Source organism: Ovis aries, chromosome 1 (assembly GCF_016772045.2).
Source record: "Ovis aries strain OAR_USU_Benz2616 breed Rambouillet chromosome 1, ARS-UI_Ramb_v3.0, whole genome shotgun sequence".
In the NCBI taxonomy this organism is placed as follows: Eukaryota; Metazoa; Chordata; class Mammalia; order Artiodactyla; family Bovidae; genus Ovis; species Ovis aries.
The window spans coordinates 11,238,408-11,264,673 of record NC_056054.1 but is presented as its reverse complement, the minus strand read 5'-3'; the positions used below and the strand labels follow the sequence as shown (position 1 = coordinate 11,264,673).

General features: G+C 49.6%; 2 protein-coding genes and 1 long non-coding RNA gene across 3 annotated transcripts in view; 2 read left to right on the top strand and 1 right to left on the bottom strand.

The window, feature by feature from the left end:
• OSCP1 (organic solute carrier partner 1) overlaps positions 1 to 9,262 on the top strand; it is a 29,643-nt gene extending 20,381 nt beyond the window's left edge. Inside the window, exons 5-10 of the mRNA XM_004001805.6 lie at positions 2,855 to 2,958; positions 3,886 to 4,014; positions 4,557 to 4,626; positions 6,118 to 6,257; positions 7,168 to 7,231; positions 7,470 to 9,262. Coding sequence (XP_004001854.1) covers positions 2,855 to 2,958; positions 3,886 to 4,014; positions 4,557 to 4,626; positions 6,118 to 6,257; positions 7,168 to 7,231; positions 7,470 to 7,586 — 624 coding nt within the window. The 3' untranslated portion in view covers positions 7,587 to 9,262. The remainder of the gene's footprint in view (positions 1 to 2,854; positions 2,959 to 3,885; positions 4,015 to 4,556; positions 4,627 to 6,117; positions 6,258 to 7,167; positions 7,232 to 7,469) is intronic.
• LOC132657390 (uncharacterized) lies at positions 7,783 to 18,161 on the bottom strand. Its single transcript, XR_009595478.1, has 2 exons — positions 16,477 to 18,161; positions 7,783 to 11,062 (listed from the first exon to the last, which is right to left on the bottom strand). It is a non-coding gene; the product is annotated as an uncharacterized LOC132657390 (long non-coding RNA).
• On the top strand, positions 18,098 to 20,539 carry LSM10 (LSM10, U7 small nuclear RNA associated). Its single transcript, XM_004001804.6, has 2 exons — positions 18,098 to 18,312; positions 19,802 to 20,539. Exon 2 carries the CDS (start codon positions 19,817 to 19,819, stop codon positions 20,183 to 20,185), a length of 369 nt encoding a protein of 122 aa, XP_004001853.1. The 5' UTR covers positions 18,098 to 18,312; positions 19,802 to 19,816; the 3' UTR covers positions 20,186 to 20,539.
• The last annotated feature ends 5,727 nt before the right edge of the window (positions 20,540 to 26,266 follow it).

Here is a 26,266-nt window from a genome sequence, read left to right as displayed (position 1 = left end):
TGGTTCTGACCCAGAAAAGAGAGGACACTGTGGGGCATGGCCGCCTCTACCTAAGAGCATCAGGGCGTCTGCACAGAGGATCCGAGAGCTTTAAAAGAAAGAGGTTTTCCCCAGGACCATGGGAAAACAAGAGGAGGGGTTAAGAGGACACCACCTTGTAAAGCACCATCAGGTGACCGCCCGGCATAACTGGCAGTGCAGGGGCCAGGAGGCTGCCTCGGGCTCGAGGAGGCGCGCGGCTGCAGAGAGGAGCATGGGCCAGCTGGACATCATCGGGCAGGCAGCTAAGCCAGCGAAGCAGGAGAGGAACACGGTCAGAGAGGAGTTGAGAAGAGTCTCTTTAGCTGCAGAGTGGAGGACAGATGAGAGCAGAGGCAGGGAGGCTCTGCAGTGGCCAGGCTAGAGGTGATGAAGGTCTGTGCTAGGGAGCAGGGCAGAGAGGAGGGGCCGGACACAGAAACAATCGCTGGGTGAGCAAGGCCTGGCCGCTGAACAGCCAGGGGAAGGTGGTGGGCGGGGGACTCAGATTGCTGACGCGGTGACCTTGACCTGGTAGTGTCATTCAGGGGGATCAGGTTAGGGAAGACAGATGGAGCCCTGTTCTGAGCAGGGTGAATTGGAGGTGCTTCCCATGGATCGGTGGACATGTTTAATAGGCAATGGGAATAGACGGGTCAGATGCCCAGGAAAGAAGACTGCGTGGAGGCTCCAGATCTGGGAGCCGTCAGCACTGAGGTGAACACTGGTGTATGGGATGAGATCACCTCGGAATAAAAAGGGTGCAGTGAGAGGGACAGGGCACTGGAGAGTCACAGCTAAGCTGAGCGTCAGCAGAGGGGCTGGGCAAGCAGTCAGACCAAACAGTCCCCTCCAGCCAAGGGCAGTGCTTCAGGTCAAACCCAGACACACCCTTGACTAAATTTGTACATTTCAGGTCTATGACATAGTCACCCCTGTTAGAATTAACTAACCAGAAAGTCCAAAACAGGCATAAAGTCTCACTTCTCTCAGAATTTTCTTTCTCTTTGCTTGTATTCATATCCGGTGGTCACAGAATCTCAAGGTTAAAGCTAAACCCACCAACCAAAACATGCCTTTTTGCCCGCCCATTGTGGCTCAGCTGGTGAAAAATCCACCTGCAATGCAGGAGACCTGGGTTCGATCCCTGGGTTGGGAAGATCCCCTAGAGAAGGGAAAGGCTACCTACTGCAGTATTCTGGCCTGGAGAATCCCATGGACTGTAGAGTCCGTGGTGTCGCAAAGAGACGCGACTGAGTGGCTTTCACTCTCACTTTCTGTGTTTCTGAAGTGTCTTCACACCCACCCTCCCCCAGGCCCAGCTGCAAACCCGCGGTGGCCCCTCCCCACGCCCTCTGGCTGCCGCCTTTCTCTTTGCGGGCTCCTTTGCCTGTGCAGTGCGCCGTCCTTGGTGGCGTCATTGTTTTTGCACTCTATGCTGTGTCCTGTGTCCAATCAGACCGTGATACTGAGACTGTTAACACCTCTTATTGGGCACTTATATGTCAGGCTCTGTGGAAAGGACTTTTTGTTCATTACCGGATTTAGTGCTCAACTAACCCATTGAATAGGTTCTGTTACTATCTTCAGTTGACCAAAGAGAAAGGTAGTGTAGCTTACCAAAAAACTCAGAGCCAAGGAGAGGCCCAGCTGAGCTGTGAGCCTGGACAGTGTAACATCGGCAGGCCACACTGCCAGAGTACGACTCCTTACCACTTTGCACTTTCACGGCCTTGCGTGCAACAGATGCTTATTCTTGGCAATGTTACTGATATAATCTTGCGGAATTTTAGAGTTTGAAGGAGTCAAGTTCACCTCACTTTACAGATGAGGAAGAAACTGATTTTTTTTTTTTTTTTTTTGGCCATGCTGTACAACTTGTGGGATCTCAGTTCCCCAACCAGAGTCTGAACCCAGGCCCCCGGCAGTGAAAGCACCCAGTCTTAACCTCTGGACTGCCAGGAAACTCCCCAATAAAACTGATTGACTGCTATAATCTTAATTCAACCAAGACCTCAATACAAGAGTGCCTGAAGCAAGGAGGAGAAATAAGCGTAATGTGGGGTTTTCCGTCATATAGTAGGCTTTCAGACTCTATGCCCGCTGGATCCACCCGTCCGGCCTCTCCACACCAAATGGCTGAGAGCTTGGAGTCAGAAACACAAGGGTGTGAATCCTCAGCTCTGCCCCTTATGAGCTGGCGGGCCTGGAGGGAGTGTCTTAACCTCTGAGGAGATAATGAGGGTCTTAACAGCTCCAGCCTCAGAGCTATATAGAGAGTTTGCAAGGAACCAAGGAATGGACATGGAATTTGGAGTCATCCTTGGTTTTGAATCCTGGTCCCGACTCTAAATGTTCTTTCTGGGCAAGTCACTTCACTCTGTGAACCCCAGCCTCCTCATCGTGAAGGCAGGTGGCGCGTCCCATGGGCTTCCCTGGTAGCTAAGCTGGTAAAGAACCCGCCTGCAATGCAGGAGACCCCGGTTCGATCCCTGGGTCGGGAAGATCCCCTGGAGGAGGGCATGGCAACCCACTCCAGTATTCTACCCTAGAGAATCCCATGGACAGAGGAGCCTGGCGGGCTGCAGTCCATGGGGACACAATGAGTTGGACATGACCGAGCAACTAAGCACAGCACAGCAGTACTACCTCCCTGGAAGATTTGTTATGTGGCTCCAAAGAGGTTCTGTTTGTGAAAACACTGTACTCTGCAGGTGTTTGTTATGGTGTGTTTTTCTCTCTTGTCTTAAGCCATTACACACTTCCCATCCTCAGAATGCATAAGTCTGTGGAAATATGCCAAGAAAATGACACCAAGTATCTCTTCTTCCCCCAGGTGTCCATATTTCTAAAGGACAAAGTTCAGAATTCCAATGGTCGCTTTGTGTTGCCAGTGTCTGGGCCCGTTCCCTGGGGAACTGAAGTCCCTGGACTCATCAGGTGAATGAATGCTCAACAGTAATTGTCAGACCAGTGTTCAGGGGGCCGGGAAACCAATATGTGGGCCGCCACATAGACTGCAGCCATACTCAGCCCCTCCCTTTCTCCAGTTAAAGCACAGCAAAGAGGCGGTAAGGTTTAACCCCAGCTTGTCACCTAGCAGATACTCCAAGATTTATTTCCTCATCTATTGAATGTCTACTGTGAGGATGAATATGATAATACTCATATTATCTAAATGTAATGCTCTAAAGTGCTACACACCACCCAGTACATAGCATATACTCAATAAATATTATTATCATTATTATTGTATTACTATCACCCAGCTGGCGTTAGTGGTGAAGAATCCACCTGCCAGTGCAGGAGATGCAAGAGGCGTGGATTCGATCCTGGGTCTGGGTCGGGAAGATCCCCTGGAGTAGGAAATGGCAACCTGCTTCAGTATTCTTGCCTGGAAAATTCGACAGACAAAGGAGCCTGGCATGCTACAGTCCTTGGGGCCGCAAAGTCATACACACACACACACACACACACACACCCCGTTACATCAGCTAGCGTCTTTATCTTGAAGCAGTGTGTAAATTCCCTTTGGTCCCATAGCACAAAGAATAATGAAGCCTCCGGGACTCTCCAGGCTTAGAGAGCGTGTCATCACGTCCTCCTTTGTTTTCTCTTTTTAATATTTCTTCATTTGGCTGCATCAGGTCTTAGTTGTGGCAGGTGGGATCGCTTGTGGAGACACGGGCTCTCGAGTCTTGGCGCACAGAGCATGCAGGCTTAGTAGTCATAGCGTGCAGGCTTAGCTGCTCTGTGGCATATGGGATCTTAGTTCCCCAACCAAAATTCAAGCCCATGCATCGCACGGTGAATTCCTAACCACTAGACCACCAGGGAAGTCCCATCATGTCCTACTTCGTCTTGTAGAACATTCAACAACAAAGGCAAAGAAGTGAAGAAGACAGAATTTAAGCACGGCGGGAGCTATGTCGCTGCTCTCAAAGAAGGGTCTCTCGAGCTCTATGGAGACCGAGTCCTGAAGCTGGGAACTAATATGTAAGCAAATTCTTCCTTCCCCTAATGAGTTCCCGTGCAGCAGAGGTCCCTTCATTTAAAGAACTGGCTTGACTTCTGCAGTGAAAAACCCCTGCTGACAATTGAAGGCATTTCCTCTTAGAGACACGGCAGGCAGGGCCCCGGCATTTCCAAAGGGCACCTTGGATCTTCCACCAGAAGGTAGATTAGCAGGTCAAAAAGGTAAATAACTTAAAATAGCCACACAAGAGAACTAGCCAAAACCTTTTAATGCAGTAGAGACCCAAAAGGCTTTGGCCTTCATGTACTGATCATGTTTTTTTCCAGAAATACACATTACTTTGCAAGAGGAAAAATCGCCATACAGCTTCCTAGGTATTTTGATTTGGGAAGAAGCAAAACTTGAGTGGTTGATACCCGCTTAGTTATAGTCTGTATCCCCAGCACCTTTCTGGATGCTTTTTAATACCTCAAAGTAAAAGCTGTGCACTACATTTACGAGTTAGAAGGGAGTCAGGGTAAAAGGCTTGGACGATGCTTTTGTGGTTTTCCGTTGCCACCAGGTATAGCGTGAACCGGCCCGTGGAAACCCATATGTCTGCAGCATCAAAGAACTTAGCTTCACGGACGCAGGTAAGCTTCTGCCTCCTGTGTTTACCTTCAGAGCTAATTTCTAGATACAAGAGTCTGGACAGGGAGAAGGGAGGGGTCTCTAGAGTTCAGAGCAGGCCAAGGCTCCCTCCTTGTTTGCAGTCTTCTCCATTCCGCCTTACCAGTACACAGGTTTTAAATTATAGTTTCTCATGGAGACTTCTAGTGATCTGACTAATTAGGTAATTTTAAGCTTGTCTCCACCACCATAATTAAGCAGGAACCACACATAAGGACATGTGAAACAGCATTGTACCAGTGCCGTGAGGTCCGTGGCTGCTGAGTTCAGCACTTGTGTGTATTCTGATTGTTAAAACATCCCCTTTCCCTGCTTCCTTGTGTAATGATGTGAAAGTTGAGTTCAAAATGAGGTTTGGGTTCTCTGAATTCTTTTGTACAAATTTTCACTGAACTAGCTATCATCTAGCTATAGGCCAAATCATGGACAATTCAGTTATGCTCTAAACATTTATTGAACTATGTCTGTTGGGGGCAGCAGGAGGGGTTCCCAGGACACAGAGCTGGCTTAGATTTGGTCCCTTCCTGAAGGGCCTTGTAATACGCTAGGCTTATAAAGACAGCAATAGGAACTAATAACTATAACCTGGCGGAAGACAGAGGTGAACTTGCTGAGCATTCTGAGCAAAGAGCTGTGTCAGAACACATATCCTGTCCAGGGGGTGGGAAGGAACCCCCTGGACAGGGAACAGGAAGGCTTTTCGGAGAAGGTGACATTCAAGTGGAGCTCTGGAGTGAGGCAGATACTAAACAGCTCAGAAGGAGAGAAAGGCACACAAGCCAAGATGACAGGACAAGCAAAGGCACCAGAGGCATGCTCCTCGGGGGAAGCAGGCAGCCAGCATCCCTCTCGTGTAGCTGGATCATAAGGCGATAGCAGCAGTGGCCAGAGGCCCGCCCAGACAGGCACACAGGGCCTGATTCCAGAGGCGAAGCAGGGGAAAAGCCGGGTTAGAGAGAGCCAGGTAGGAGGAGGGTGCAGGCGGCAGAGGGGCCAGGCCGCGAGAGAGGGAGCCACGAGAGAGAAGGGATACGAGGGTGTGCTCACCAGTCACCACCGGAGGGCAGTGTGGTCGCTCCTGTGGAACGCGTGCCCTTGGACCTGGAGGCTTCACCCAGGCCACCGGTAAAGGCTGGGGGAACTAGACTGCCTGAAGAGGAAGCAGCGTTCTCCTTCGAGGAGGAAGGAAGGTGGTTTGAGGAGAATGAGGATCCCTGGGGCCTTTCACTCATCTTGAAAGTGTGAGAATCTCCGGCTTGTCCCTCTGCTTCTGACATGGGTTATTTCTCTTCTGGTTCTATTTCCTATGCTTCACGTGGACCCAGTCCTTCCCAGAAATCATTTAGACAGTCACTGTTTTGCCTTGTTTTGAAATACCACCCGGGGTCTCTGGGGTATCAGCAGGGAATTGAATCACCTTCACGTGGCTAAAAATCATGAAATTGATTTTGCAGGAAAGCATAGTTCCAAACCCTCTTGCTAAAGAAGAGCTGAATCTCCTGGCCAGGCTGATAGGAGGCATGGAGATTCAGAAACCCAGTGGCCCTGAGCCAGGATTCCGGTTGAATCTCTTCACCACTGATGAAGAGGAGGAGTATGTTTTCAACCTGTTTCTTTAAATACCTATGTAAAAATCCTAAGTGTGGTAAGAACCAAAAAATGACCATCATAAACCAAATAAGTGGCATAAACACAGATGTAAAGATCAAAAATGAAAGATCAGCAAACTCAACAACCTTAAAGAAGAATCCACTAGTATTAAATAGCCTGAATCTTCTGGATTTGTTTAAAAAAAAAAAAAGTAGCTCTAATGTTTTATTTAGCAAAGCACAGCTCAAGAGAATTGGAAGTCAAGACAATCCTATTTTAAAAAAGACTGTTAAGAAACCAGAAGGAGGTTGGAGCATGACATCTTCAGGAAGAGACAGTCGCCCCCAGAACCAATAGCGGTGGTAATTCACTGAGACTTACACGTGCCTTACTGTTTCCAGAGAACTTCTGGGTTCATTATCTCATGCGATTGTTCTCACAGCCATGTATCTGGGGTGGGGGTGGGTGCCTTCTATTTCTCTCTCCTTTGGAGAGGCAGGCCCTGTGGGAAGTGTAGGGACCCAGGGATGGCGCACAACACCTGGGGCCTGTCCTCAGGTCCTCCCGGCATTGCAGGAGCATGAACACGTGCGCCATGCCGCACGTGCTCCAGTGAGGGACACAGGGGCTGACTTGGCCCCAGCAGATTGAAGAAGTTGGCAACCGAGCTGGGTCTCAGAGTTTGCCAAGCAGAGGAAGGGGAAAAGTTATTCTTGGCAGACTTTAGTATGTGCAAAAGCAGAGACATAAAAGGACTTGACTTCCTGGAGCGTAGGGTGTATTGGTTGGGGAGAGGGTAGAAAGTTGAAGAGAGAGGAAAAAAAATAGGTTACCAGATTATCAAGGACCAATTTGCCACGCTGGCAGGGAGGAAAATCCTAACCTTTGACCCGTTTCTTGACCCTCTTGTACAGACAAGCAGCGCTCACCAGGCCAGAAGAGTTATCCTACGAAGTTATCAACATCCAAGCTACTCAGGTGCGTGCAGGCGATTATACAAGTCAAATCTTATTCCCCTCCTATTCTTATAATAACAATGAACTTCAAAGGCCCTCCCTCCTCCTCCTCTCTAATCAGCATGTAACATAGTCCCTTTCCTGACAAACAGGCAAGGAACCGAAGTGCATCACAGGGGTGGGAAAATGAACCACCAGCTGCACAGGTAGGCCGTCATGCCCACATGTTTCTTCATTCTCTCCCTCCTCTCCTCTCACAGGACCAGCAGACGAACCAAGAGCTGGAGCGGATCATGGGGGAGTTTGAGATCACGGACCAGTCAAGGCGGAGCGCTAGCAAGGGTGACGACTGGCTCGCCATGATGGATGAGCTATAGCTGTGCTGACCAGGCGCCCCTCCCCTGCGGAGAGGCCGCTTGATGAGGACCCCGGGGGTGCCCCCCAGGGAACCACACGATGCTGCTAGTTTTCTACTAAGCGAAGCCCTTACCCTCTTGTTCCCATTTCCGTCCTAAGAAACTGTGCGGGTCTCCCTCGGGGAGCACACTGTCCGGAAGGCAACACGCATATCCATATTTTCAGCAAAATATATTCTGGCTTTGAAATTGGACCCTTCCCCATTTTCTCCCTGGTTTTATGGCACTCAGAGCATCTAGAGCCCAGAGTCAGCAAGACAGTGCCCCTGTTGCCACCTGCATGACAAGCTTGGCTCAGAGGGGCCTGCCGCTCACAGACGCCCGTGGATCGCCACAAAATTTCAGAGCTCTCTGGGATGTCTTCAGCCTTGTGAGTCTGACATAAGTGGAAAAAGCCTCAAACCATCGGGGCCCAGTTTATACAGCCTGGCACACTGGAAGCTGTCACCTCAGACGCAGAGGAAGCAAGGCCGTGACAGGGGACTCCTCACGCAGGCCCCGCGCAGAGCCTGTGGGCGTCTGTGGTTCTCCACACGTCTCTCCATCCATATGCGGTGTGGGCTTATCCCGTATGGAATTGTGTTTGCTCTTCAGCGTGATACGTCCTCCTTACCCCCAGAGTCTTCCTCTGCCACTTAGCGTTCTTGCCTTCTAAAGGCGCCCAGCGTGAGTCGCCATGACAGCCGTCTCCTCTGCTTCGCCATCAGCGGCCAAGCAGAGCTGTAAGCTGGACGTGGGGAGGCACGTGGCGTACCACTTTCCCTTCCGTGCACCAGATGAGTTAGTCAATACTTCCCTTGGCAGGATGCCAAAGTCTAATTTGGATCCATGAGAAATGTCTCAGGCCAGGGCTGCCCTCATTGCTTCAGGAAGGAGGGTCAGCCCTCCACCTCATGTTCATTCTGGCCGAGTAACTGGCAGCTCAAGGTCAGCCAACATCCAAAGGTCAAGGTCCATTCAGTCTCCTGGAAGCAATATCCGGAACGGCAAAGGGTGGGAGAGGAACTGAGCTGAGCTGGTCGCTGCCTGAGACTGAACTAGCCAGGACCACTCGGGACCCCTGCACCCACAATAAGAGTGGAGGCAAACATGTTTCTGGAAGGCAAGGGTCAGGGTACCCATCCTTTAGCCTACCCAAGGCACAGGGTTTGGATTTGTTGTTGCTGTTATTTAGTTGTGTCTGACTCTTTGAGACCCCATGGACGTAGCCCGCCAGGTTCCTCTGTCCATGAGGATTCTCCAGGCAAGAATACTGGAGTGGGCAGCCATGCCCTCCTCTAGAGGATCTTCCCGACAAAGGGATGGAACCCACATCTCTGGACGTAGCAGGCGGGCTCTTTACCACTGAGCCACCTGGGGACCCCAAACTGCTTCTTACAGGCTTACAAAGTGCCTTCAGTTTCAGTCTCTTGTAAGCAGATGACAAGCGCAGGGAAGGCCCTGTCCTGGGTCTGGCTGCCACCGCACTGTGACAGACCTGAACTCCACCATCTGTTCCCAGTGTGTCCTGGGACCCTGGAGATGGGCCACGGGTGGCCAAGAGGCAGCCTCCTCCCTCCACCCACCCCAGAGCCATGCTGATGATCTCAAACCTCCCTGTTGTCTCAGTGAATAAACAAGATACAGATCTCTGGTAAGGCAGCCTGGTGATGAGGCAACCTTTGAGTTTCATGTCTCTAGTCTTGCACAGATGTTGAGAAAAACAAGTTTATTTGCATTGTGGCTTAGGGCACCCAGAAAAAGCAGGAGAGTTGGGAGGGGGCAAAGGAAAAAGAAGACAAGGATTACTCTGGCAAGAATCTGGACTGAGTACTGACAAGGCATCATTGTTCATTTAACACCAGGCTATGTGAGGGCTTCCCTGGTGGCTGCCATGCAGGAGACCCAGGTTCGATCCCTGGGTTGGGAAGAGCCCGTCGAGGAGGGCATGGCAACCCACTCCAGTATTCTTGCCAGGAGAATTCCATGAAAAGAGGAACCAGGTGGGCTACAGTCCACAGGGTTGTAAAGAGTCAGACATGACTGAGTGACTAACCCTTTCACCTGGGTTCTGAGGCTGTTATACAGCAGTGCCCAGTTCACTCCAAGGGAAGGGGCACCAGGATCCCCATCCCTGACCCGATTTTGCCATGGTGTCTTGGGCGGTTCCCTCAACAAGCCTCAGTTCCTCCCTTCATCTGTAAGAAACAGAAAGAACTAGTTCACTGACTCAAAGCCATCTTGCCCCAGCTAAGTTGGTGAGTTTACAGATTCCTAGACGCTGCCTCAGGTGGGATCTGACAACTGGAATTTTACCCATGCCTCCCCCCATCTCCATGCTTTGGGGGGCTATTTCTGTTCTCTTTCAGCAAATCTGTGACTTACCTCTTCTCAACTCAGTCTTAAAACTGTCCTACTCTTGTTCTTATCATAGTATTGATCATGAAAATTGTGCAAGGCAAAGCTCTAGAAAAGCCTCCTGAACAAAAGTACTTCAATGGCTTCCAGAAGAAAGATGTAATAAAAATTGAGAGTGAAGGGACTGCCATGGTGGTCCAGTGGCTAAGACTCTGCCCTCCCAATGCAGGGGCCCCCGGTTCAATCCATGGTCAGGGAACTAGATCCCACACGCTGCAACTAAAGATCTCACATGCCACAACAAAGGTCGAAGAGTGTGTGCCACAACTGAGACCGGGTGCAGCCACATGTTTCAGTTATCTATGTATTTATTTTGGCTGAAGCAGGTCTCACTTGCAGCATGTGGGATCTAGTTCCCTGACCAGGGCTCAAACCCAGGTCCCCTGCATTGGGAGCTCACAGTCTTAGCCACTGGACTACCAGGAAATCCCCAAATAAATATTTTTTAAATATTGAGAGTAAAAAAAAGAGAAAATAATAAAATATTGAAAGTGGGGCTTTCCTGGCAGTCCAGGGGTTCAGAGTCTACCTTGCAATGCAGGAGACACCAGTTTGGTCCCTGGTCCGGGAAGATCCCAGACGCTACCGAGCAACCAAGCCCACGTACTACAGCTGCTGAGCCCTCACGACGCAGCTGCTGACATCTGTGTGCTTTAGAGCTGCCACTCCGCACCAGGAGAGGCCACTGCAATGAGAAGCCTGAGCCACAGCTGGAGTAAGCCCACGAGCAGCAAAGAAGACCCAGCACAGCCAAAAACAACTAAACAAAAATTATTTTAAAAATTGAGAGTGAAGGGGCAGGAAGAAAGGGAGGAAATGTATGTAGCCCTCAGTTCAAGGATGAAAGTCATGTCATCCTTTAAAAGATTAACTCACTTTTTTCCTTACATCCAGATCCTGGTAGGCAAGAAACAAATTTTAGCATCACAATCAGATCCTGGAGATCCCTGAGTCTAAACAGGATCAGATCCCCTCATCCTCTTCCAACAGGTTTGTCACTCTGGTTTACATCCATGGAGACAAATTCAAGTCACAGGAACCTGTAGAAAGACAAATGCAAATTACAGGGCGGAAGTGTATATATATATACTTTTCTTCCCCCATAATACCTAATTGCTGTTGTTCAGTCGCTCAGTCATGTCCGACTCTTTGCGACCCCATGGACTGCAGCACACCAGGCTTCCCTGTCCTTCACCATCTCCCAGAGCTTGCTCAAACTCATGTCCATTGAGTCAGTGATGCCATCCAACCATCTCATCCTCTGTCGTCCCCTTCTCGCCTGCCTTCAATCTTTCCCAGCATCAGGGTCTTTTCCAATGAGTCGGCTCTTGGCATCATGTGGCCAGAGTATTAGAGATTCAGCTTCAGCATCAATTCTTCTGAATATTTAGGACTGATTTCCTTTAGGATGGACTAGTTTGATCTCCTTGCAGTCCAAGGGACTTTCAAGAGTCTTCTCCAACACCTCTGCTCAAAAGCCTCAATTCTTCGGTGCTCAGCCTTCTTTATGGTCCAACTCTCATGTCCACACGTGACTACTGGAAAAACCATGGCTTTGACTATACAGACCTTTGTCAGCAAAGTAATGTCTCTGCTTTTTAATATGCTATCTAGGTTTGTCATAACTTTTCTTCCAAGGAGCATCATGACTGCAGTCACCATCTGCAGTGATTTGGAAGCCCAAGAAAATAAGGTCTGTCGTTGTTTGCATTGTATCCCCATCTATTTGCCATGAAGTGATGGGACCAGATGCCATGATCTTAGTTTTTTGAATGTTGAGTTTTAAGCCAACTTTTTCACTCTCCTTTTTCATATTCATCAAGAGGCTCTTTAGTTCCTGTTTGCTTTTTGACACCTTTTTGGTGTCATCTGTGTATCTGAGGTTATTGATATTTCTCCTGGCAATCTTGATTCCAGCTTGTGCTTCATCTAGCCTGACATTTCTCATGATGTACTCTGCATATAAGTTAAATAAGCAGGGTGACAATATATAGCCTTGACGCACTCCTTTCCCAATTTTGAACCAGTCTTTTGTTCCATGTCCAGTTCTAACTGTTGCTTCTTGACCTGCATACAGGTTTCTCAGAGGCAGATAGGGTGGTCTGCTATTCCCATCTCTTAATAAAGACTTTTCCACAGTTTGTTGTGATCCACTTAATTAGCATGGTCAATGAAGCAGAAGTAGATGTTTTTCTGGAATTCTCTTGCTTTTTCTATGGTCCAACAGATGTTTGGAATTTGATCTCTGGTTCCTCTGCCTTTTCTAAATCCAGCTTGAACATCTGGAAGTTCTTGGTTCATGTACTAATACCTAATTATAAAGACCCAAATTAAAATCCAAGTCAATACACCGTTTACCCACCCCTTCCTCCCTTTAGGTGGCGCAAGTGGTGAAGAACACACATATCAGTGCAGGAGACATAAGAGACACAGGTTCGATCCCTGGGTCGGGAAGATCCCCTGGAGGAGGAAATGGCAACCCACTGCAGTATTCTTGCCTGGAGAACCGCATGGACAGAGGAGCCTGGCGGGCTACAGTCCATAGTGTCGCAGAGTCAGACACGACTGAGGCATCTTAGCACATGCACACGCTCCTTCCCTTAAGTCAAACCTGGAAAATTCCTCTTCCACTGCCAAATTCCTGGTCAGCTGGCAGCAGAGGGAGTGGAAAGAACTGTTTTCAAGGGACTGGGCTGGAGACCCCTCTTCTCAGTTGAATCTTCCCTACCCAGCTTCAGGATTCAATGCAAAGTAAATTTTCATATCATAGCCCACCTCTTTTCAAATGAGAATGTCAAAATGCATTCCAAGAGCCAGTGGAAATCATTCTGGATTCTCTGGTCACCTTGACACCTCCCCCACCCCCCACATCCACACACGCTACATCCTTTTTGTTTCTGGCCAGTGGGTCCTCTGCTGATAAAAATAACAGTATCTTCTCTGCTAGTTCCAAAACCACAGGAAACCCGTCACATTAGGCCTAGCGAGGTGTGGCCTTTTTCTTTCTCATTATGAAGGTAAAGGACCTGCCAGGATGTGTCATTAACACTAGTCCCATACTCTGGGAGAAAAATAAGAGGAAAAGTTTAAAAGTGACCTTTTGAAAGTCACAGAGACAGCTGAAATTACAATAAAGGAAGTTGTTTAAATTCACATCTCTTAAAAAATTCTTCAAAAGTCACTGTCTATAAACTTCATAAATTGTTTTCTCTTTATTTTGGATTACTTAAAATGTAAAATTTTAAAACACATAAAGGATAAAATAAGTATAAACGAAGCTTTATAGACCTGGGGGCAGACCCAAGACTCCTAAATCCTACACGTGCACATTGGCTTCAGATCCCTCCACCCTCCTCTTTGTAAAATTCCCCAACTTCCTTTCATTTCTTTTTCTTTTTTTTTAATTGGAGGCTAATTACTTTACAATATTGTAGTGGCTTTTGTCATACATTGACATGAATCAGCCATGGGTATACGTGTGTCCCCCATCCTGAACCCCCCTCCCACCTCCCTCCCCATCCCATCCCTCAGGGTCATCCCAGTGCACCAGCCCTGAGTGCCCTGTCTCATGCATCGAACCTGGACCGGCGATCTGTTTCACATATGGTAATATACATGTTTCAATGCTATTCTCTCAAACCATCCCACCCTCGCCTTCTCCTTTTTTCGTGTATTTAAGGGGAAGGACAAGGAAGGATGCTCTCAGCTCAGGTTTTTCTGGATATCCAGAAGGCCTCCCAGCTTCAGTTACAACTGAGAAGATAATAACCTGTGTGGGATGCCCTCCCTCACCTCTCCCCTCTACCTCAGCACATCATTTACCTTCCTTACCCCTACCCAGCCCTCTTTCTGCACCTCAGAACTTCATCAAAATTCAAAAGGCCACCAAAGAGCCCCTGGATCCCACGCAGCATGGCCTCAGCTCTTCCAGGACCTCCTCCCCCCACCAGCTCTCCAGCCTTCCCGTTGCTTCACCTTGCTTTCTCCCACTCCCATAGCTTCAGTCACAACACAGTCCCTTTCCAGTCTCCAGCCCCAGCTCTGCTGGATTCTGCTGCCGTCTCTGCTCCCCATTCTCCTGGGCCCAGTTCAAGGCCCTTTTCTTTTTCTTACTAGGTCTTTGTGCTCAGATCCTACTAATTTCTGACCACACTTCCCCTCTCTTCCTCAGTATTTTGTTTTGTTTTTTTCCCTTGGCTATGTTGGGTCTTAGTTATGGCACAAAGGATCTTCAGCTTTAGTTGTGACATGCAGGATATTTTGGCTTCAGCATGTGGGATCTAGTTCCCTGACCAGGGACTGAACCTGGGCCCCCTGCACTGGAAGCACGGAGTCTTATTGGCCACTGGACCGCCAGGGAAAGCCCCCCTCGGTGGCTTCTGATTGAAGCTCGCCCTCTGATACAGATGTTGATGTAGCCATTTCTCAGTCTGTCAGAATGGCTGGGGCAATTGCTGGAGGATCCTTGTTTCACCCCTGGGGTTCCCCCACCCACCCTGTCATCACACTCTCACTTCAGCTGTCAGCTCCTGTCTCCATTTCTCGCCCTGGCCCTAGCCTTTGCTCTCCCCACCTCCATGCCTGCTGACCATATATTTTATGTGCCCTGCAGTGCTTAGTCTGCATTCTTCGGCAAACTATTTTGCATTCCTTTTTTCAGAGAGGCCATTACTTTGACCCCATACTATTAACTCACAAATTTCCATATTCCTCTCTCTGGGCTGCAGGTTCACTTTTCCTGAGACATTCCATCACCTCACGCTTCATGTCTAATATTGATACCATTTTTATTTATTCAGGACATTCACTTTACTGTCAAAAGGCATGAAGAATCTTCTTAAATTTCATACAAAATAAGACAGTTCTCCATGGAAAAGCACCAGAAGCAATGAATAGAAGTTACCCAAAACTTCCTAACAATGGAGTAGAACGCCCAGCACAGGAGTGAGTTGCTGGTCACTGGAATATCAAGCAGTGACTAGGGGGACACGGGAGTGAGGGAGGCTGGAGAGGGGATTTGGATCCTGGGTGGGAATTTGGAGCAGGTGGCCTGGGAATCACCCGAACTCTCAGGACTCTGTATCTTCTGACTGTTGGATACAGAACCACAACGAAATCATGTGCAGGGAACAGGGAAATTCAAGGCTCCTGTGAAAGTGAAGTCGCTCAGTCGTGTCCAACTCTTTGGGACCCCATTGACTGTAGCCTACCAGGTTCCTTCATCCATGGGATTTTCCAGGCAAGAATACTAGAGTGGGTTGCCATTTCCTTCTCCAGGAGATCTTCCTGACCCAGGGATTGAACCCGGATCTCCCACATTGTAGGCAGATGCTTTACTGTCTGAGCCACCAAGGAAGTTCTCAAGGATCCTGAAATGAACTCAATTCAAGTGGGCCTTAGTCTGGGTTTGAAACTGCAAAAAAAAAAAAAAAAAGGAACTAATTCTCCACTGAGGTGGAGAAGGAATTTACTGAAAGGGCTTCAGGCAACTGACAGTTGTCAGGAAGAGTGAAGGACCATGCGAAATGGCCAAGAACCAGGGACGGGGAGGCGGCACGGAGAGCACGCCAGCAGCAGCAGCAGCACCCGCAGGGATGAGGCGCTGGATGACGCAGACACCAAGATGAAGCCTCAACAGTTCCTGCTGGTCTGTGTCCCTTGCTCCAGATTTGGAATCCGATAATGCCTGAGCTTAGGTCACCAGCCTGTGCCATAGCTGACAAGGATCAGAGACGTTATCTGCCCTTTAAACCATCTAGAGTGGGAACAGAAACTCACCTCTCACTGAAATTCACACAATGGCAGATCTCCCCAAAGGTGGGGAAAGGAGTTCAGTGGGCTGTGTAGCCCAAAAATGAGATACCCTCTACAGGCGTGAACCCCCTCCCAACCCTACCACTCTTATTCCTGTCAATGGGCCATCAGCGTTAAAATTTAAATCATTGATTTCCCCTCCTGCAAACTATACTCCAGATTTAATCAGTCCCCAAGGATTCTCATTCACTCTCTTCATGGTCTTTAACACTCATCCCTTCTTTCCATCCCACTGCCACCAGTTCATTCAGCTCCCATCATCACAGCACATTCATAAAACCATTGTTCCTCCTGAAACTGCTGTTTGTAGGGTGAAACATCTCAGCCTCCTAGGGCCTTCTCCCTGTCTCAACACCCAAGAGATGAGTAGGAGAGGTGAGATTTACATAAATAGCTATGGCGAATCTGCATGCACCAAGCAAACACATATCAAGCAGTATGCTATCAGCCTCACTCCCAGTTGGCATTATCAGACTTCAGAAAGGTACAGCCAGCCTTTGAAGGAGGGATTGGACTTAACATCCATAGCCAAGCAAGAGAGAAACCCAGGCAGATGAGCACGATAGCAAAGGCAGAGACAAGAATGCAGGGCTTGCCTGGGAGTCGCTGAGTCCGACTTTAGGAGGGCATCGGGTCTCACCGTTGGTGTGCACTGTTAGATGTGCAGATTCCCAGGCTCTACTCCTGATTCTGTAGGTGTGGGGTTGGGTTTAACAAGCATTCCAGATAACATTAAGGCAACTGGTTCCCTGGAACTTCCCTGGTGGTCCAGTGGCTAAGACTCCGTGCTCCCAATACAGGGGCCCTGGGTTCCATCCCTGGTCAGGAACTAGATCCCATATGCCACAACTAAGACCTGGCACAGTCAAACAAATAATATTTTTTTAATGAAAGGAGATAAGAGGTTCCCTTATGTACATGGAGATCATTAGTAACTTTTCAAGAGAAGTTAATGTGAGTAAAACTAAAAACACTCTTGAGAAGAAGCCAGATTACAGTGAGTTGAGTGAGTAGGTGAAAGCCCTCAGGATAGAGCAGCTGTTCTCAAATTTTCAGTCTCAAAACCCTTTTGTACTCTTTAAAAATTACTGAAAGCTAAAGTATTTGTTTATGTGGGATATATATATATAGTAATCACATATATATGAAATTGAGATAAGATTTTAATATTAATTCCCTTTTAAATAACAATAACAGACCCATTATCATATTTTTATTTTAAAATAACTATATATTTTTTTAATTTGGTGAGAAGAGTGACACTGCTTTATATTTTTGCAAATCTGTTCAATGTCTGTCCTACTAGAAGACAGATTCTCATGTCTGCTTCTGCGTTCAGCCCACTGTGCTATGTTGGTTTGGCTGAAGTAGGGGAAGAAATGGATAAGGAAATGGCACTGCACTCCAGTATTCTTGCCTGAGAAGCAGTATGGACAGAGGAGCCTGGCGGGCTACAGGTTGCAAGAGTCCGACACGACTTAGCAACTACACCACCACCACCACCACCACAAGAAGAAGAAAATCCAGTCTCACGTAGAAATGGGATTGGAAAAAGAACTCCCAATTGCAGAATCACTGATATAGAGGCCTCTCCTGAGAAGTTCAGCTGTGGAAGGTAGGAAAACAGCGTAGCTGCCAGGGAGGAGAAAGACATTTTCTATTTTTAGAATAAGAAGAGGCCAGCTGTGGTGAAGGATGAAAAAGGGATGGTTTCTGAGAGAGGTTGAAACCTGTAAACGAGAGGGTAAAGGAACGACCTAGGCCTAAGTCATGGGGCTGCTCCAGTGTGCCAGGTGCTGTCACACATTAATGAAGGTCACTCAAACCTTGAAGGGGCGTGGCCCAGATGGTAAAGAGGTGAAAATCAAAGTCGCTCAGTCGTGTCCGACTCTGCTACCCCACGGGCTGTAGCCTGCCACTCTCCTCTGTCCGTGGGATTCTCCAGGCAAGAATACTGGAGTGAGTTGCCAGAAGGGGATCTTCCCAACCCAGGGTTCGAACCCAGGTCTCCTCCATTGCAGGATGGACTCTTTACCGACTGAGCCGCCAGGGAAGCTATTGTTTCATTTGCTGAATGAAAGAATGACTCCAAAGAAGAGAATCCAGCGACGTCGGTCGGGCAGCAGGAGGGCGTCTCGAGCCCGCGAGGCATTCTGGGGATTGTAGTTCCGGGCCCGCCGCGGGGGACGCCAGCTCTGCGCTCTGCCGCGCTCTCGACGCTCCGGAAGGACCGAGCGGCCCCGCGGTTGCCTTGGCGTCCTAATCCGGCAGCGAGAGGGAGGCCGCCCGGCTAGGCGCCCGCTAGTTTCGGCGGCGACGTGCAGCGGGACAGCGGAAGGAACTCGCGCGGCGGGCCTGGGGAGCCAGGGGCGGAGCGCGAGCGAGCCTGGAACCACGGAGGCGGCGGGAGCGGGGCCAGCGTCTTCCTCCCGGTTGCTGAGCTTAGCTCCTCTTCCCAAGCCCACTCCCACGCTCTGTGAGTAAAGGGTCGTCACCATCCCCACTCTAGCGACTGTCTAACAGGTTTGAAGAAGCCAAGTGGCTTTCTCGAGGTCGACACTCTAAGGAAGTAACCGAGCCCCGTCCTCCGGCCCAGACCTGCCTCTTTGCAGTCACTGTGCTCCCCGAAACCCCCGTTTGAGCGGATATGCCTGGTGAAACCTGGGTGGGGTCGGTTAAGAGTCTTCCGGCCCAACTCCTAGCACCTTGTCAGTGGAGTGGGTAGCTAGCTTGTCACACTTCATGCCACCCTGCACAGCCCTATCGGGATCCTGAGTGAAGTCTTAAGAAATTCAAACACCTGGCACTCAAGGTCTGAAAATGGGGGGTGGGTAAGACATTATCCACCCCCCATTAATATAGCATCCGAGCGTGTTGAAAGCAAAGGAAGATACACTCAGCGTGGTGAGAACCTGTTAACTTCACCTGTTGGTTTAACAGACGGGGAAACAGGTTCAGAGACGTTAAGTAACTGGCCTAGGTCTACAGAGTGTGGGTGGAGTGGGGATTCCAACCTCCAAATTTCTCTGCCTTCAATACCTATGTGCCATATACGCTACCATTTCCTTTTTTTACAGTTGTCTAAATTCCTGGTTACATAGCTGCAGCATCGGGTGGACCAGTCATTCTCAGTGGGCCCTAAACCAGCAATATCAGCATCAGCTGAGAATATGTTAGAAATGCACATTCTTGGGCTCCACCTCAAACGGACTGAGTTAGAAAGGCCGGGGTGGTGGTGGTGGGGTGGGGGCGGGTCATTTAACCCCTCCTGCAGGTGATTCTGATGCACACTAATGTCTGAAAACTGGTGAAGCGATTCATCTAGGGGTCATGTTAAAATGCAGCTTCTTTCGGTAGATCTGGGGAAAGCCTGGAGATTCTGCATTCCAAAACAAGTACCTGGGTGATGCTGAAACTGCTGGTCCACAGACCATATTTTGAGCAGCAAGGGTGTAAACTACACTTTAGAGGAGTGGTTCTCAAACTCCTTGTCTATGCATTGTCTCTGCGTTTAGATGCACATTAGAATTACCTGGGGAGCTTTTACAGAATAGGGTACCTGGGCCCCACCCCTGACCAAATGAATCAGAACCTCTGGGTGTGGCGACCAGAAACTCACTGCGTGATTCTCACAATGAGGGTTCAGAACCCTTGGTGTCGGAATTGGAGCTGGGCAGCCATGGATTCGAATCCCAGCACCTTGGGCCAGTTACTTAACATCTCCTGGCCCAATTTTCCTTGTTTATAAAGTGAGTGTAAGTGATCCTTGGTTTGCAAGGTGTTGTGAGGATTCTATAAGGTGTGTCCAAGAAAGCACCTAAGGGCACTCTGTAGGCATAAAAATTGAGGAGGTGGACAGAGTTAGGGAAGTCTGGGCTGGGGACTTTGTGCTAAAAGCTGACATCAGTGAGTTAGCACCCATACTCCTTAGCCTGCTTCAGCTCCCCTGTGTGTGCCCCTCCCAGAGCAAGCGTGGAAGAATGGAGGTGAGCCACTCGGTGAAGGAGCGGACCATCTCCGAGAACAGCCTGATCATCCTGCTGCAGGGCCTCCAGGGCCAGGTCACCACCGTGGACCTGCGGGATGAGAGCGTGGCCCACGGACGCATAGACAACGTCGATGCTTTCATGAACATCCGCCTGGCCCAGGTCACCTACACAGACCGTTGGGGGCATCAGGTGGAGCTGGACGACCTCTTCGTGACAGGCCGGAACGTCCGTTACGTCCACATCCCCGACAACGTGAACATTACCGCAACCATTGAGCAGCAGCTGCAGGTCATCCATCGGGTGCGTTACTTTGGCAGCAAGGGGCAAGGCCGGCAGGAATTTCCCTCCAAAAACTCTTAAGTAAGCCTGTCCTGGTCCCCACTCAGGTTCCTGCAGACTTCTTCTGAGCCAAAGCCTGCTCTCCCTGCCCACCCAGAACCTGGGAGGGGAGCAGGACCAGCCCAGAAGCTGGTGTCTGACAGACGTCACCTGTCACAGTTGCCTTTCTCAGGGTCTCACCTCTCAGACTCACCCTGGGACCCGGAATTTTAGTTATCTGACTGTGGCCTTGGGGTAGATGACAACCCCCCCCCTTTGGATCATAATTTATCTAAATCTCTAATTTACCGATTGAGGGATTGTGTCAGTTTTCAACCCTCTTGCATTGAGGATTATTAAACACGCTGGGCCTGACGGGCCCCATTTCTCTTGTAATTGTGTTTGTTTTCTCGTGAAACAAGAGGATGCAGACGAGTCTGTGCCTCATGCTTCCTGCCATGCACCAGGCTCCCTGTTGGTCTTGTGTCACGGTGCTGGGTTGCAAGCGTGGCTGCACGTTGGAGTCCCCTGGCCCACTCTCACCTATTTGGCTTTAATTGGTGTGAGTTGTGGCTTAAGCAGTGGAATTTTTTTTTTTTTTTTTTTTTAAGTTTCCCAGGTGATACTAAATATGCAGCAAAGATTGAGGATGTAAGAGAGGCCTTCAGTCTGGTCAGGGAGTGACTCTTCTGTTCATATTTCCCGTTGGAGAGCTTGTTCATCTCAGTGCTCTTTCCTGGGGGAGAGCCTGGAGTAATCCCGGACCCTACCGTCAAGTGTAGAAGCTCATCCAGCAGCAGGAAATCAGGCTCTGATTCTGATATTAGGCCCTCGGGGAAGAAGGGGGTCTCGGGATGAGAACCCCAGCCTTTGTTGTAACTGCCTCCCCCAGCTTTGGCAGCCTTGCCACAGGCCAACTACCATCTCAGTGAAAGTGACTGTCCCATGGAACCAGAGTTTGTCTTCATCAAACAAACATCCACAGAGCAGCTGCCGCGTGGCAGGCCTCCTGCTGAGCACACATTGTCCAATAAGCTCTGGTCGCTTCTGGAGAGGGACTTAGAATCTAGGGCTGGAGGCAGACATTTCCCGAGGGAGACTGCAGAGCGGTGTTCGTTTGGGCGCAGGCAGCCCACAGTCCCTGCGTTTACGTTCTAATCCAGTCTGTTTAAGTGTTGTCCTTGGACCATCTCAGCAGAACCAGCTGGAATGTCTAGAAGAACCACCTTCCTGGATCCCCGGATTGAAAACAGAATCTGGAGCCTGAAAATTTGCTTTATTAACACCCACCCACCCATCCACCATGAGTCCTTTACCTGTTGTATTTCTTCTATTGCCCAGAGGCCTCAGAGGCCACAGGGGAGAACAGTGGATCTGAGCAGGGAGAAAACCACTGCTCTGAGTTGCCAGGCCTCTCTGATAGCTAGAGTTAAGGAGAGCAACACGAGAAGAGTGCGGGTAAGAAGCCAGAGGGCAGGTGTGGAAGGGAGGCGTCACTGTGGAAATGTCTGTGTTCTCACAGCCAGGGGGGAGACCGCCTCTGGTGTGATGAGCTGGCGGGGAGTCTCCCCACACTGCCACTGTCACAGACATTTCCCACGTGTCTACAGACGCTGCCATACTTGAAGAGGGCCCGGGCTGGGAGTTCAGCCTAAAGGTGGAGGAGAGGTAGGCCTGGCTCTGCTTTCAAATGGTGTGCGGGGCTGGGGTGGGGGCGTCTGAAGGGAGGAGGGGCGACTTCCACATCCTCCAAAGAGCAAGGGAAAGCCTAGCATGGATAGCTGAGAAGGGCGGCTCTGGACCCATTCTGTAAGTTCTGTAAGCTTTCTGCACAGATCCCAGTGGGCCTCTGTGCTTCCAAAGACGGGTGTGAGGCAGGGTACCAAGACCTTCTGAGATACACTAATGCCAAGTCCCTGGGGTAGAGCACAGCTATGTGTTCAAGCCCCAAAGTTATGGGTCTTGGCATCTGGTCCTGGACTGCTGGGAAATTGACCAGGGCCCAGGTAGGGATGGGGGGGAGCTCAGTGCCCACCAAGCTGTGGCAAGCCACGGGTCATTCATTCCACAAGTAATTTGAGTCACAGTGCCAGCTACTGAGGGAACAACAAGAGAGACAGGGGGTCCTGCTCTCAGGGAGCTGATGTTCTGGAGGGGAGACGAACAAAGAAAAGTAAACAGATGGGAAGGAAGTAAACAGGAAGGAAATAAACAGGGCACATGGAGAGAAAATAGGTTTTATTTCCAAAAGTGTAGTCTGAAGAAGTTAAATTTAAACTGAGAAGGCACCTACCATTTAAAAAGCCAAGGGAAGGCAGAGGAAATCGCCAGTGCAAAGGTCCTGAGGTGGGAAAGCTTGAGGGTTGGGGGCAACAACCAGATACCACTATGACTTGGTGGAGGAGAAGGAGACAGGTGAGACAGGAGAAATGGGAAAGAGGTGAGGCAAATGATACAGGGCCTTGTGGGTCAGGAGTATAGCTGGTTCCAATCTCAAGTGTGTAAGAAACATAACTTGAATTTTCTCTAACTCAGCTGAATTCATATTTTGCTTTACTCAGCCAGAGTGGCAGAAACTTAACTGCAGTCAATTCAGGGTTCCCCATCACTTTCTTTGGAATCGGTTGAATTCCAGGGCACTTCCTTTCAAGATGCCAAAGCATGGGAAGGGCAGTCCCACTGGCATCCCCCGAGATGTCCTGGTTTTGTCCTGGTCTTCTGTCTTCAGCCCACTCAGGATGCTGCCTAGGTGCTTCTTCCTCACCTCCCATCTGATCGTAACCCATCCCCCTCTTGGTGTTCAGACTCTCACTCTTACTTTTCCAGGCCAGTCAGGCCCAGCAAGTTCCTAGGGTCTTGGGTGAGTTGGGCCCCATTTGCCACAGTGCAGCGCAGAGGGTTCTGTTACTTCTTGGCACTCCACCAGGAAAAGGAGCACATGTCTTCCTGCTTCCCGGGCCCTGAGACCCAGCAGATGCCCTCTAGCTCAGAGGCTGAGCTGCTCTATTCTCAGGGACCACCCCCTCAAGTCTCAGTCTCCCAGATCCCCCTTCTTACAGTTTTCTAAATTTAGATCTGCACAGATATTCTTTCCATCCCTCCCTGAAGGCGAGCAAGGCTCTTAGAATTCAGAAGCTAAAACTGAACTCCACATTCTGGCGTGTCATTTGTTTCCTGGCGTAATGAATGCATAGTAACCTGACTGCATAAGGGAAGAGCCAAGGGACACCACGGAAGAGAGGAAAAATGTATTTCAAAATGTCATTGTCCCATCGAGGTTTGGGTTTTGTGGTCATCGCTGCAGCCTTTGTTCAAGCCTGCACATGACTGAGCACTCAGGAATTCTGAGTGAGAGGGCATATCCAGGCCATGGAGAGAAGAGGACAGGAGGCTCACTCACCTGGGGAAGGGGACTACCAGGGATCTGAGGAGAACTGGGTGGGCTGTGGCTTGACATTCAGTTCCTAGGATGGTGCGGCATCTCCAGCTCTCAGCTGGATGGGACCCACAGAAGAACATCCAGTTCAGTGAGTTCCAGTCTGGAATGCCTAGCTGAATGGTCCCTGAGGGCAGCAGGAGTCCCTTGAGCTCTTATCAGTGTTCCAGAAGGACCAGAGGAACAGCGCGTTGTATATGAACACTAACCAAGCTGACTTGATCTCTACTTCAGGCTGGAATTATACCAACAGCATGATGGGCCACTGGCTTCCTCTTCCTGATCACAAGCTCTCATAGCTGTAATATGAAGCTGTAATGAATAAAAAGGAAGAAATGACTTGATGGCAGGTTGTACAAAATCTTACCAGATATGAGGCTCATGTGGATGGAAAATACTAAAAAAGGCTTTTAAGGTGACAATATTGGGAACCCCTGATCCAGTCCAACTCTGTCCTTTTTCAGTTGGGGAAGCGGAGATCCTCTTTCTTTAAGGAGAAGGTGGAGGGGTCTCCCTGTGTCCCATAATTAAGATAATGGCAGAATGCCAAGGTGGTCACCACAAACAGCTACTGCTTATTGAATTTCACTGTGCACCAGGCCCTGTGCCAGGGGCTCCGCGTGCTCCAGGAGGGCAGAGCTGTGGTCCGTTTGGTCCCACTGGATCTCCAGCATCCAACTCTGCTCTGCACACAGCTGGCACTCCATAAATCTTTGTGAAATGAAAGAATCATCTCATTTCATCATTACAACAACCCTAGAGGTATGTATTAGTAGCCCCGTTTTAGAGATAAGCAAACAAACCCAGAGAGGTTACCTGACTTGCTCAGGGTCACAGAGCCAGTGAACAACAGAGTGGGGATTTGAACTCAGGTCTGTATGCCTAAAACTCCATGATCTTTGCTACTACACTGCACTGTTCTGCCTCTCAGCATTCCTGATACTGGTAACCGGGTAAGATAAGCAATGCCTTGATGATTCAGTGGGTAAAAGAGTCAGCCTGCAGTGCAGGATACTCAGGAGGTTCAGGTTTGATCCCTGGGTCAGGAAGATCCCTTGTGCCTGGAAAAGTCCATGGATGGAGGAACCTGACAGGGTATAGTTCAAACAGTTGCAAAGTCGGACACAATGGAGTAACCAAGCACGCTGCTAACAGTGATGGTACCCAGCCACCAGGTATGGGCCTAGCACTCGAACCGGCATACCTTGGTTCTAGGGGCTTGGCCACAGAGAACCCAGAAGTCAGCCAGTAGGAAAGGTTTGCGGGGTTTCAGAAGCCTGAGGAAGCTCCCTAGGGTTGAAGGTTTCCTCCTCTCCTTCTGTAATAGGCAGATCTGCCTGTACATCGTCAAGCAACCGTTTCATGCTGTTGTGACAGGTGTCACTTTGTCACGGCAGTGTCGTCTGCCAAGATGCCCAGAGCTGGAGAGCCAGCAGGAGCATGTGTCACAGTGCGTGCGTGCGTGTGATGCAGCCGTCTCCTCATGTTCGTGTCCTGATGACAGCTTTTCATTTCCTCTGGCTGGCACCTTTCCTTTCTATTCATTACCTCTCCTCCTCCCCTCTTTCTCTTCCTCCTCCTCCTCCTCTTTGTCAAAATCCTATATTTTGAATCAGCTGAGAGCCTCCTGGGGCTGGGGATGGTGGTGTCAGCTCCAAGTGATTCATCTAGCTGATAATTAGAGCTCTGGAAAACCCAACACTCATTCCTGTCAGAGCTTCCGGAATCTCTAGGCTTTTCCCTTTGTCAGAGATAGGAGCTTGGGGGGCCGGGCCCAGCGTTTTTGTGCCTGCTTTCAGTCCTCCACTGCACTGAAGCTTGCTGAGAGGAGTGTGGGCACTCTTAGTTCATCAGGTCCCATGAGAAGCTGTTTCCACACTCATTGGATCCTCACAGTGAACCCACAAAGTATTATTCTTATGTTGACAGATGGGGATGATTAGGGAACTTGCACAGTCACTGAACTTGTAAGAGACACAGCAAGGACTCAAATTCAACCTTTTTGGAATCTGCCAGACTTGGTTCAAATCACAGCTCTGCCATTATTGGCAGAGCCAATAATGTGTCGTTGGTTACTTTCCCTCTCAGAGTTCTAGCTGCTTCATCTGCGAACAGACTCCTTAACATTGATGTCTCTACGGTGCTTAACACAGTGTCTGACATACTACTGCTGTTTCGATTACTACTGTTACTCAGCCCTTTCAGCTCAGTGTACACTAGGCATTTAGAGACAAAGACAAGGACACAGGAGGAGGCAGCCAGCCTCACTCACATCAACTCTCATGTCCTGGCAGTCACTGCCTGTGTGGAGATGACAAATGCGTGCATACACGTAAGTGCTTGGCCACACACCCTAGGAAAATCCAGAGCTGTGCACACAGGCTTGGACACGTGTGCCCAAATGGATACAGAATAACACAGCTGGAAAGAGAATCAGGAATCATATGCAGCTAGCATCCTGGCTCACACCTCGGAGACAAAGGAGTGGGTCCGTGATCGCGGGTACTGCCACCACGGCGCCCTTCTAGCTGCTTCTGCATGCCAGTGGAGGGAAGCCAGGCTCTCAGAGGGCCCTAGTGAGTCATCAGCCTGATGCAATCCCTTTAAAGGGCTCATCTGCTGGTGCAAGAAGCTGATTCATGGAGGGCGTGGTTGCTGGAGAAGGAGGAGAAAGGGACCGAAACTGC

What these genes read in the sequence shown, in the direction of transcription:
- LSM10 (XM_004001804.6), top strand. Translation starts at nt 19,817, where the DNA reads ATGGAGGTGAGCCACTCGGTGAAGGAGCGGACCATCTCCGAGAACAGC.